At 41.5% G+C, this 13,140-nt stretch overlaps 2 protein-coding genes across 5 annotated transcripts; both read left to right on the forward strand.

Annotated features, from left to right (window-relative positions):
- Positions 1–385: 385 nt before the first annotated feature.
- Positions 386–4,650, forward strand: LOC135608365 (putative disease resistance protein RGA3). 2 transcript variants are annotated; one of them, XR_010485498.1, is made up of 3 exons: positions 386–3,611; positions 3,703–4,147; positions 4,258–4,650. XR_010485498.1 is itself a non-coding variant. In XM_065101173.1 (2 exons), exon 1 carries the CDS (start codon positions 419–421, stop codon positions 3,608–3,610), a length of 3,192 nt encoding a protein of 1,063 aa, XP_064957245.1. In that variant the 5' UTR covers positions 386–418; the 3' UTR covers position 3,611; positions 3,703–4,650. The 2 variants fall into 2 exon arrangements, 1 of the variants encoding a protein (XP_064957245.1); XM_065101173.1 differs by having other exon boundaries at positions 3,703–4,650.
- A 961-nt stretch (positions 4,651–5,611) lies between these two features.
- Positions 5,612–10,881, forward strand: LOC103980022 (uncharacterized membrane protein At1g16860). Of its 3 annotated transcripts, none has more exons than XM_009396311.3 (5): positions 5,612–5,801; positions 8,089–9,140; positions 9,635–9,790; positions 9,955–10,163; positions 10,413–10,881. In XM_009396311.3, the coding sequence occupies exons 2-5, from the start codon at positions 8,238–8,240 to the stop codon at positions 10,603–10,605; spliced, it is 1,461 nt and encodes a 486-aa protein (XP_009394586.2). In that variant the 5' UTR covers positions 5,612–5,801; positions 8,089–8,237; the 3' UTR covers positions 10,606–10,881. The 3 variants fall into 3 exon arrangements, with proteins under 3 accessions (XP_009394586.2, XP_018678369.2, XP_018678370.2); XM_018822824.2 differs by lacking the exon at positions 5,612–5,801 and adding an exon at positions 5,834–6,183; XM_018822825.2 differs by lacking the exon at positions 5,612–5,801 and adding an exon at positions 5,834–6,172.
- The last annotated feature ends 2,259 nt before the right edge of the window (positions 10,882–13,140 follow it).

Here is a 13,140-nt window from a genome sequence, read left to right on the forward strand (position 1 = left end):
GGTGCGTGTCGTGTCGTTGTTAATGCTCGTTCTGGGACAGTGTGCCGCCCAGGGTGTCCGACGTGGGGGTGTATTACGTCAAATCCGGGGTGTTATGTCAAATCAATTTTTTACCCCTATCATATATATGTATATGTATACATGTACATACATACGTATATGTATACATGTACATACATACGTATATGTATACATATACATACGTATATGTATACATATACATACGTATATGTATATATATATGTATATATATATATATATATATATATATATATATATATATATATATATATATATATATATATATATATATATATATATATATATATATATATATATATATATACCTTTGTCTTGGCTGACACAAAGACTTAGAAGAGAGAGGCACAGTACTCCCACTCCCACTCTGTGATCAAAGATGGCCGTTGTTCTTGATGCCTTCATCTCCGGGCTGGTCGGTACGTTGAAGGACATGGCTAAAGAGGAGGTGGACTTGCTGTTGGGCGTCCCCGGGGAGATCCAAAACCTCCAACGATCTCTCCGCAACATCCACTCTGTCCTTCGCGTCGCCGAGAAGCGGCGGATCGAGGACGACGACGTCAACGACTGGCTGACGGAGCTCAAGGACTTCATGTACGACGCCGACGACCTCCTCGACGAGTGCCGGATGGAGGCCCATAGGTGGACTCCTCGTGAGTCCGATCCGAAGCCGTCCACCTTGTGCGGATTTCCCATCTTTGCTTGCTTTCGCGAGGTCAAGTTCAGACATGAGGTGGGCGTCAAAATCAAGGATCTCAACGATCGGCTGGAAACGATCTCGGCCCGAAGGTCCAAGTTGCAACTCCATGTGTCTGCGGCGGAACGAAGGGTGGTTCCTCGAGTTAGTCGCATAACTTCCCCCGTGATGGAGTCTGACATGGTTGGCGAGCGGCTGGAGGAGGACACCGAGGCACTGGTGGAGCAGCTGACAAAGCCAGATCCGAGTAAGAACGTGGTGGTGGTGGCAATTGTGGGGATCGGCGGCATCGGAAAGACCACCTTCGCTCAGAAGGTGTTCAATGATGGTAAAATCAAAGCCAGCTTCCGCACCACCATCTGGGTGTGCGTGTCCCATGAGTTCAGCGAGACGGATCTCCTCGGAAATATCATTGAAGGTGCTGGTGGAAAATATAATAGAGAACAGAGCAGGAGTCAGCTGGAACCCCTGGTGGAGGGTCTCCTGAGAGGGAGCAAGTTCTTGCTGGTGCTGGATGATGTTTGGGATGCTCTGATCTGGGACGACTTGCTCCGCAATCCTTTGCAGGGAGGCGCAGCAGGGAGCAGAGTGCTGGTGACTACCAGAAACGCAGGGATCGCGAGGCAAATGAAGGCGGCCCACGTCCACGAGATGAAGCTGCTGCCTCCGGAGGATGGCTGGTCGCTCCTGTGCAAGAAGGCGACGATGAATGCAGAGGAGGAAAGGGATGCCCAAGATCTCAAGGACACAGGCATGAAGATTGTTGAGAAATGTGGAGGGCTTCCCCTGGCCATCAAGGCCATCGGAGGGGTCCTCCGCGACAGAGGACTCAACAGAAGTGCGTGGGAGGAAGTTCTCCGCAGCGCCGCATGGTCACGGACCGGGCTTCCCGAAGGTGTGCACGGAGCACTGTATCTGAGCTACCAAGACCTGCCGTCCCATCTCAAGCAATGCTTTCTCTACTGCACCTTGTTCCAAGAAGATTTTGAGTTTCGCAGGTCTGACATCGTCAGATTATGGATAGCTGAGGGGTTTGTCGAAGCACGAGGAGATGTCAGTTTGGAGGAAACAGGGGAGCAATATTACATAGAGCTACTTCGTAGGAGCCTTCTACAATCGCTGCAACCTTTCAGTCTGGACCACGATGAATATTCCAAGATGCATGACCTGCTGAGATCTCTCGGCCATTTCCTATCGAGAGATGAGAGCTTGTTCATTAGTGACGTGCAAAACGAGTGGAGAAGTGGTGCCGCCTCGATGAAGCTGCGTCGGTTGTCGATTGTGGCCACTGAAACCACGGACATCCAGCATATCGTCAGTTTGACCAAGCAACATGAGTCGGTGAGGACATTGTTGGTGGAGAGAAAAAGTCGCCATGTGAAGAATATAGATGATTATTTGAAGAACTTTGTGCGACTTAGAGTCCTACGTCTTATGTACACAAAAATTGAGAGCCTACCACACTACATCGGAAATTTGATACACTTGAGATACCTGAATGTGTCTTCGAGCCTTGTAACGGAGCTTCCAGAAAGCATATGCAATCTGATGAATTTGCAGTTTTTGATCCTTTTAGGATGTGAGCAGTTGACACAGATCCCTCAGGGTATAGATAGGCTAGTCAATCTAAGGACACTCGATTGTAGAGGTACACGGCTGGAGAGCTTTCCATATGGAATAAAAAGGATGAAGCACCTCAATGAACTCCGAGGATTCATCGTGAACACGGGTAATGGTATGTGCCCATTGGAAGCATTATGCGGCCTCAAGGAGCTCAGAGACCTCTCCATTCACAGGTTGGAGAGGGTGTGGCTGGAAGCTGAACCGGGAAGAGATACGAGCGTCTTAAAGGGTAAACAAAAACTGAAGAATCTATATTTAGAGTGCTCATACACACCGACATCCGATGGTCACACGGAGGAAGAGATTGAAAGAATCGACAAGGTGTTGGATGTGGCACTTCATCCACCATCATCAGTTGTTTGGCTCAGGTTAGAGAATTTCTTCGGCCTCCGGTACCCCAGCTGGATGGCGGCTGCAAGCATCAGTTCGCTTCTTCCAAACATAATACGCTTGGAACTAACTGGCTGCGATCATTGGCCACTGCTTCCACCGCTAGGAAAGCTCCCCAGTTTGGAGTTTCTTCACATACGAGGTGCACGTGCAGTGACCACCATCGGACCGGAATTTTTTGGGTGTGAAGCTGCTGCTACTGGTCATGAACGGGAACGGAATTCAAAGCGCCCTTCTTCTTCTTCTTCTTCTCCTCCTCCTTCGTTGTTTCCGAAACTAAGGCACCTGGAACTCACGAATATGACTAACATGGAAGTGTGGGATTGGGTAGCAGAAGGCTTTGCTATGCGTCGCCTCGACAAATTGGTCCTCTTAAATTGCCCCAAGTTGAAGTCTCTACCGGAAGGCCTGATCCGACAGGCAACCTGCTTAACCACATTGAATCTGTGGGATGTGTGTGCTCTCAAGTCCATCAGAGGTTTCCCTTCTGTGAAACAACTGAGTATAATTGGTGAATCAGATCTGGAGATTGTTGATGATCTCCCTGCAGTGGAGGTCTTGAAGTTGGGCGGCTATTGGTTTCCATACAATCATTTACCAGAGTGGTTGGCGGCTTGCCCTGCATGCTTCACCACGCTCCAGAGACTGGACGTGTTCGGAACCACCCAACTCCTCCGCAGATGCCTCCAAAATGGCGCAGACTGGCCCATGATCAAACACTTTCCAATTTTTTCCAGCAAAGATGGCCGAGGCAATTATATAAACTACATCAAGCATTCCTGCACCTTCGACACAAACCTAGTCGATGCTGATGCTGCTGCTGCTGCTGCTGCTGAAGAAGAAGACATCAATGAGCTTTGAGGTAACTTACCTTTCATGCTCACGTCTCCACCGTCTAACGTCTTCTGGTTTTGGAGTGGCAACTCACAATTATCTCTTCCTGCTTATGGCAGGGAGATCGGCATCATTCACGATGTAATTGGCAGTCAATGTCTAATATGATCATTGCAAATGGAGCTGTCCAAGGAAAGTCCGAGACATTTGAGAAGAAGTGCAGATCGAGAGGTTGGTTGCGACTCATACTAAATTCCTATGATATGGTGATGAAACTATTTTGGCTTTCTTTCTGTCTCTGTTGCATATACTTGCCTGCAATGTACATACTACTACTGCATCTTTAGTGCCCGCTTCCCTCCGATCTGTATATTTCTTCTACTACAACTACTAATATGATGATATCAGTGCACTCTGTTGCATATGTTCGGTATATTCCACCACGTTAGAAATGTTATCGCCACACATCGCAAAAGCAGGGTGATGTTGCCTGTTCCCCAATCATCATCATCTTCGACAGCCACGTCTTCGTCTTCATCGTCATCGACTAGGCTAGTCTCCAAGGTGTAGTACTGTTTGATGTAAACAATCGGAAGGTGTTTGATCTTGGACCAGTCCTTCGCGTCCTTTTGGAGGCACCTGCGGAGCAGTTGATTGCTGCATTCTATGTCCAGACTCTGGAGCGCAGTCAAGCATGGGAGACCTCCCCGTAGCCACTCGGGTAAAGATGGAACATGCCGCCACCTCTCCAACTGCAACACCTCCAGTTCAGGGAGATCGGTGACGATCTCCAAAACTGATTCACCACATACCCTCAAGTTCCTGAACGAAGGGAAACCCCTGATGCACTTGAGAGCGCCGACGTTCTCTAAGTGCAAAGTGGTCAAGCAGGTGGCATGACGACTCAGGCCTTCCGGTAGAGACTCCAACTTGGGGCAATCGGCGAGGAACACACAGATCATGTGTTGTGGAATTACTGTAGAACTAAGATGCAGACCTGTGAGTCAGTCAAATATCTGATGTAGCTGTACCAGACGAAGTAGTAGTTTTCTGATTTGTTCTTCTGAATACACCTAAGATGATGAAACTGAAATGATTTCTCCCTTCATGATTCATGTTAATGTCAAGGAAACACAGATACCCATTAATCACCTACCATATCCAAGTTTACTTTCAGCAATGCAATAAGAAACATTCATACTGCAAAACACTCGTAAGCACAAAAATTCTGCTTCTCTTTTGCCTAAGAAGACATCAATCATCTGAAACAAAGTGGAAATCTTGATAGATGAGATATAGAATCAGTCTCGAGTTACATGCATCAGTGTGGTGCATTCTTATTACTTACCAACTACAATGGTGTTGACTGGAGAAAGAGAAAAGTTCCAATACAACTGATAATTCTAAATAGCAAGCTTGTGATTCTCAATAATTGACAGAAAGGATGAGGCAGATTAGGCTTCAAATAAATGCAATTTTCTTCAAATGATTGTGTTGAGTTCTGTGTTTCATCACTGTTGTCAAACCCTTTATTATAATAAATATAACCCTAAAAAATTAATTTATTATAATAAATATTTAAAACTATTTCTCATCTTCAGTTTGTCCTATTTCATCATCTATCTTTTTTCTATTATTTTATATCACCTTCCATAATTAAAAAGAGAAGAAAGAGAAGAAGAATAATGGAATGAGAAAAAATAATTATATATAAGAGTAAAAATATTTTATTCGAACTAAATTATAAATTGAGGATATTTATGTTTATTTATGAAAGAATAATTTAAAAATATTTGAAGTTCTTAATATAGGTTTGTAAATAAAAAGAAGAGAATGTAAATAATAATCTCCTAAGTTTTTATATTATATTACATAATATATTTTTCTTATTTTATTGACGGGTGTTAATACTGTGTAGCGGAAAGGTTGGAACAGTTACTACATTGAAGTGTGAGCTCCCACACTTCCCATTAATAATAATAATATTATTATTATTTGTTCACCTTTTCTCTCTCCGTTTATTTGCAGGTTTCTGTTGGGTACGCGTGAGAGCTCAGTCGAGATCGATTGCTTCCTCCGTCTCTCTCTCTCTCTCTCTCTCTCTCTCTCTCTCTCTCTGTGTAGGTCGATCCTTAGCAGCTTAAGCGCATTGAGTGCCTCGTTTGATCGGCCGACAACCTCAACTCCATCGATCGCAAGTCTGTTACTAGCCTCGCAGGTTTGTAGAGATCCATCTTCTTCCCTGTCGCCTTAAAAGTCGAATCTTTTCGTGCGGGCTTCGGGGTCTTCAGTCTGGGAGTGTGGCTGCCAGTTGGTGCCGACAACAAGGAAGTTGCGGGGTGCGTCTCTTCGTTGCGGTTGTAGATCTGAGCGAATGGGAGCGTAAAAGTCCGTTCTTTTAGCGGGTTCCGGTCGCTATCGTGGGTGTTGGTCCTGCCTGTTTCGTTTTCTCTTGGTGGATTCGAATGTGCTTTTGTCGCTTGCTTGACCTTGATCTGGGCTTCGTTCCGTGGAGGCAACGTCGCGGAATTAGGCGGCGGTCGAGTCGATTGCTTATTAGATGCTTAGATTTGCTGGTTCTGTCTCGAGGTAGTGGAAAGGTTTTGTTTCGTCCCAGTGTTGGTTGCTACATTTTGCCTTCGATCTGGTTTATGGTTGCTTGTTTGAGGTCAGTTGTGTAGGAATGTTCGGTTTTCATCGAAAACAATGTTGATGAGATGAAAAAATGTGTGTTTCTTAGCACTTTCGTCTCCAATTTTAGGATCGTCCAGGGCTGGATCTGTTCAAATTTGTAAGAAAGGACAATCTTTTGGCGTAGTCCTGTTGGTGATACTGGATGTCCGATGGAAGTTTGAGTTTCAACGGAGATTGGAGTTTATAGCATTTGATCTGCCTGTTAGATATCTGATCCTTGATTTTGGAGGACTTGGTCTTCGGAATTAGTGGCACTCTTTAGAAAGCATATTGGCCAACTTCAGTGCTTTCGATTGTATCCGAGATGTGACTGCAGGATCATGCATTTCTTCTGCCATATTTTTCATAGTCATTGAGATGTTACTCCGCAGACATTTTCCTTTGATGTTTATGAATCTGCTTCACTGCTCTGGTCTATGTGCTTTTCGGTTTCTGCCATAAGTTGCATAAACAACCACATGGGAGTATATTTCGCTGCAAATTGAGGATTGCGTCCTCCATTTGAGTTTGGTGTCAACTGAGCATTTTTCTCCATTTGAGTTGCATATTAGGATTATCGTATCCGTATCTCCCAGGCTTGGCTTGTGCCTTATTGTTCTGCTTAATAAATGACATGACATGTTAATAACATTGACATGATTTTGTTGCTTTTATGATGGCAGATCGTACAAATGAATTTGTTGCTATAAACCGATGTACGATTTGCTGCTTACTTAGTTTCTTTTGAGCTGTTTCTTTCCTGATTTGCAGTTCATGTTAAATTCTTGTTCCAAATTGGTTGTCTGTTTATGCTCCCACTACTTTAGTGTCTCCTCATCTCTATCATTTATAGGAATGAGTCTGATCGCAAAAGTATCTTTGTTGACGTGATGACTATAATGCTTTGATCTGTTTTTGTCCACTTGCTAATCACATTCTTGTAGAAATGAGTATATGAGAGCAGCAACGTCTTCGACTATTTTAGGTTTTGATATGGATGACTGCGATTCTGACATGTTTCTGTTCTGGATTTGCAGAACATATACATGTATGCATGTATATGTATATATATGCTTAAACATGTTGAACTTGACATGAGTATTTCGAGCTTAATTGGAAAAACCATACAATGTGTGTTTAGTTTGGAATTCTCATTTTGGACCAAATTTGATGTCCTCCCAAAATCTGTACTAAAACCAATTTTGACGCTCCACTTCTGTCAAGGCTTGGGATTAATAATCAATCTGTGGAGGCTACCAACTAGGATGTGCCATAATAATAATGGTGGGGGAAACATGAATATGCAATCCTGGCAACATTCTTTACACCAAGATACAATGAACTAGTGGCACCACAATGGTATTAGTGTCAAATAATAGATCTTAAACACATTCAGGAACCACTAATGCTATATGTAATAGAAGTTCGTTGATGATGAGGAACAGACCTACGATATTCTGGATGGCTTTGTCAGAAAGAACCTGGAAGTATCTACATGGAAAAATTGTATTACTCGAAAATTTAACTAGAAAAAATCAACAAAATGATGATCCCATATTTTCCAGATAAGGCTTGATAATTATGCTTATTACCTACAAATTTTCTATTATTTGGAAATTAATATAGAAATTATGATAAGAAAAACCTGATCCTCTATTCATGAGACATGGGTCTATGATTATGCTTGCTGTAATTACTGTGAAATGTTACCAAGTATTTTATAACTTTGAAATTCAGACCAAGTCTATCAATCATGTTCTTGCATTTGCAGTCTTATCATGTTTTGATATCCATTCATGATACCTAACATGGTTCATTTGTCCTGTCAACAGGCTGATTGAAAGTAAATTGTTGTCCTGTGCTTTGGTTGCAATTTTGGCCTCACAGTGCCAGTTGTTACAACTCATTATTGATCTCTGTGGATTTTACTAGTTTTTCGTTGGTTTGTCGAGAAATAGTGGAGCCAGCTTGCCAAAACTCGATGGGTTCCAGATTTCTATCACATCAACTCAGCAATGGATTGTATGTTTCAGGCCAGCCTGAGCCACCAAAAGAAAAACCTCTATCAATGAGCTCCGCAGCCATGCCATATACAGGTGGAGATATAAAAAAATCAGGAGAGCTTGGAAAGATGTTTGATCTGCATGTGGAGAAGTCCAGAAAATCTGGACCTCTTAATGTTCCTCTTAAGAGTACATCTTTTGGAGGTGCTGCTTCCCAGTCAGGCCCTATCATGCCTAATTCCTCTAGCCGGTCTAGCTATTCTGGTTCACTCTCTTCTGCAGTTCCTGGTTCCGGTCCTTCACTAGTAACTGGAGGCTCCAACAGACAGAAGTCTAATTCTGGGCCACTTAAACATGGGGAAGTTGTTAAGAAGTCATCTGGTCCTCAATCTGGAGGGGTCATCCCAATGGCTCGCCAGAATTCTGGTCCGCTTCCACCGGTGCTTCCAGCTACAGGGCTTATCACATCTGGGCCAATTTCATCTGGGCCTCTTAACTCATCAGGTGCGCCTCGAAAAGTATCTGGCCCTCTGGAATCTGCTGGATCTATGAAGCTGCATAGCACCTTTATTGTTCATAACCAGGCTGTTACGAAGCTCAGCCAGGATGATGGCTATTCATTTAGTGGGAGCTTGCCCAAACTGTTCTTGTGGTGTGTGGGTTTGTTGTTCATAATGGGGTTTATTGCCGGTGGCTTCATTCTTGGTGCTGTTCACAATGCCATACTTCTCATAGTTATTCTAGTTATATTTGGAGTTGTTGCTGCACTTTGTATTTGGAATATTTGTTATGGAAGGCAAGCGATGATAGGATTCATTGCTCGTTATCCTGATGCCGAGCTGAGAACTGCAAAAGACGGGCAATACGTAAAAGTCTCTGGGGTATGTAGCTTTGCATAGAAGCATAACTTGTTTTATCAGTAATATGGGACGAAAATGGTTGAGACTATATTCACTAAGATACTTGGTCTCATTACATGAATTTTACTATAGAAGAACCATATGCATAGCATTGCAGTTCACTATACATATTCTTTTTAACCTGCTTATGAATGATTTGACTGACTTTGATCCAAATATTCTATCAAAATATGTTTGACTTTTGGAACGTGCAAATTTGTTAATATGTATTTAGTGTCTTATGTAGCATTGAAGATTACTAATTGCTTGGTTTAGCTTGAGGGTTTTTAATTGACATTATAGAGCATTTTAGATGTGGATTCTTCCCCAAATTCGTTTCTATTATCTAGTGCAATGACTTTTGAGGATGAAATATATACTAGTTGGTTCTTTGCAAAGATGTTTCTTATAGTCATTTTATGCTTTCAAGACTGTTGAGGCCTCTTCCAAGTTGATAGAATTAAACTTTCATGCAGGTTGTTACATGTGGCAATGTCCCTCTTGAGTCATCATTCCACAAGGTTCCTAGATGTGTGTACACATCTACTAGCTTATATGAATACAGGGGCTTGGACTCGAAGACTGCCAATTCCCAGCATCATCGTTTTACTTGGGGATTGAGGTCATTGGAGGTAAGCCACTCTAGTAATAGGTGAACTAGAGATCGGTTGAACTAATGAATTTTGCTCATGGCATGAAAAGATATTCAGCAATTTGTCACAAATAATTGCATATGCTTATGTTTATTTTGATCTTGTTCTGAGATTTCTGATTAAACTATTTGAAACTTTGGCAGAGGAATGTGGTCGACTTTTATATCTCTGATTTCCAATCTGGGTTAAGAGCTTTGGTAAAAACTGGTGATGGTGCTAGGGTAACCCCATATGTTGATGAGTCTATTGTTATTGACATCAACTCAGAAAAGGACTTGTCTCCAGAATATCTCAGATGGTTGCGGAAAAGGAACCTTTCTCACGGGGATTGTGTGATGCAGCTGAAAGAAGGGTAATTAGTTGGAGATTATGTTTTTTTATCTTTCTATCTTGTGGATATACATATTATTTTCAGCAGAATTGAAATGTAGAAGCAAGATGTTATGAGCCCATATTTGATCTAGATCTAACGTTGGTGCCAGGAGTGCTGTGTAAAAGTATGTTTTTGTAGTTTTAAGCAAGGATTGATGATCACACACTAGCATATAACAAATTTCCCACAGATTTCTGTTTGTTAACCATTAAATGTTCCCTCCTGCAGCTACATCAAAGAGGGCAGCACAGTTAGTGTGATGGGGGTTGTCAAAAGGAATGACAATGTTCTGATGATAGTTCCACCTTCCGAGTCATTTTCTACTGGGTGCCAGTGGGCTAAGTGTATACTTCCAGCAAGCCTTGAAGGAATTGTGTTGAGATGTGAGAACACTTCAAAAATTGATGTGATACCAGTTTAGCTGATAAAGTATGTTGTGATTAAAGAAAGCTAATTATATATGTCAAGTCAACTCCAGAATTTGTTTGTTGGTTGTTGGCATTTGCAATATCCCAAATGATGTTGTATGATGGATCTTTAGAGATGCCGTTTACTATTCTTGGGTTCGATTGTACAGCTTTATGTGTCTTTCCTTTTTGTGAATTAAGTTTGAATATTTTTGTAAGGAGGATGGCTTGATTACCTAAGCTGAGATCTCCAATGATTCTTTGAAGAATATTGTCACTCATTTTTCGCCTTCCGGTGTTACTCGAGTAAATTCAACATGACAGATCCTGAAAAACCATTTCATTCCCTCCATCTGGTCTGTTTTGTTCAAATTATGTTAAGTTTTATTGATTATTCGCGGTGTAAGTTTCCCCGGTTTTAGTCATCAGGTTGTGTCTTGCATCAGCCATTTCCATGAGCAGACTTTTTATTTTATGCTTGTCATTACAGCATTCAGGAAAGTTGGAAAGAAATTTCTTGGTGATCATTTTACCTTCACAATGATTCATTTAGTGTCCTGAGTGTTACTTTGCCACTGTTTGTGCTAACTTAAGTGGCTAATATCTGCTACTTGGAGGATGATTGAACTAATGAATGATCATGCACTTAGAAAGCCTTGGGGCTCATATGACATTGCATATGGAATTGCTTGCAAGATTTTTGCCACCTGCTACTCCTAAATGACAGTGAGGTAAGAAGTCAAGAATCCCTACACATGGGCTGCTAGTTCTTTGGACCAGCCAAATGTTTTACACCAAGATCACAAAACATCATATTTGATGCCAAATTCTCATCATTCGTAAGTTGCTGCACTTGAGATTGGTGAACATGCATCTTTCATGACCACTTTGAATCTGAGCACCATCATTCCAATGGATGTCTTTGTTGCCCACCAGATGGATGCTCACTTGAATCATTGCCAGCAAATCTAAAACATAAGCCTGCTCTGGTCACCTTTTCCAGTTATTATCCTTTCTTGGTGATGGCAGATTTCTGATTTCACTTCTTCTATTGATATGGTTTGTTTTATCATAGAATTATGATTGATAGGCTACTGTGTTGATCATTTAACAATTCTTAAAATGAAGAACTATCCTTTTCCTGTACTTGTTTGTGATAAATTTGAGTCAGAAGGAAAGATTAGGTGCTCACATTTGCAACTTCTGTTCTGCTTTAATCTGCCAATGTCTGATCCAAGTACAGTTGCCAATGTTGGTGCTGTCAGGTTCAGTGTCTCTTCCTTCTTCATGTCACTTTCTTTTTCCCTGTTCTTGGTTATTGCCCTACCATAGTGCTAAATCATGAGGACCTTATCAATTAGAATAGAATTTTGCAATATTTATGCATTGCTTTTTCAACAAAGTTTATCATCAAATACAACAAAGTTTTCTTTTGTTTACTGCCATATGACTGCAAGGTATTGTTGCACAATTATGTACATGTTTAATATTTATGCATTGCTTTTTCAACAAAGTTTATCATCAAATACAACAAAGTTTTCTTTTGTTTACTGCCATATGACTGCAAGGTATTGTTGCACAATTATGTACATGTTTTCTCCCATGACTTCTCATTGCAGTGAAACAACAAAAGGTTTCTCCAATTTGAATTACTGAGATGAGAATGAGTGTTATTACAGCATGATAAAAGAAGGATGACCATCTGTGTCACAATAATCTTAGCAATTGTAATCAACACTGCAAAACATGAATAAAGACTTACAGGTTGAGGATTGGAAACAAAGTTATACGCTGGCACGCTCGATGCACCAATAACTCTTAAGCTGTGATGGCACGACAGTAATCCTTGGATCGCATGCCATCATTATCTCATCTAAACAACTGTGTTGTTGCAGGACCACTGTGATGTTTGATCTGTTAATCCCTATCTTTCCATAAGTGTGTGCACATGGACATGTATGCTTAGAGACAAAGCAATCCTAGTGGCTGGCATTATTTGCCATGCTCAATTATGCATCATTTGGATCATCTTCTGGCTATCAATGGACTAAAATCATTCACAAAGATGCCACTTGATCAATCATCAAGCCATCATGTCTTGTTTGGTGATGAGATCTCATGTCTTGTTTTCCATGTGTTCTCTTGACAAAGACTCAAAAGCTGCTCTAATTCAGGGCTTGCAAGTGTCTTGTTCCAATTTAATGAAGAGATCAACAAAAAATCATCATCTCCCAGGAAGTGGTTTACCAACTGTGATAGAAGGAATGTCTGCCCTATCAAATCACAAAACTGCTGCAGTTCAAGACAAAATCAGCTCCTCCCATAAATTTCTGCTGCTCATAAAAAAAAAAAATTCCAGAAAGCTTTTTCTAACTGATTTCTTTGGATCCAGAAGGTTTTTTGAATAGGCATTCCATCCTGCATCATGATTCAGATCCTAACTCTGTTTAACTTCAGCAGGCATATGGAAGTCATATTGCAGACAGAACTAACTTGAGTTTCTTCCACATGTCAAATAACCAAACTAGCTCTTGATTAATGCCTCATAA

Source organism: Musa acuminata, chromosome BXJ2-3 (genome assembly GCF_036884655.1).
Source record: "Musa acuminata AAA Group cultivar baxijiao chromosome BXJ2-3, Cavendish_Baxijiao_AAA, whole genome shotgun sequence".
NCBI lineage: Eukaryota > Viridiplantae > Streptophyta > Magnoliopsida > Zingiberales > Musaceae > Musa > Musa acuminata.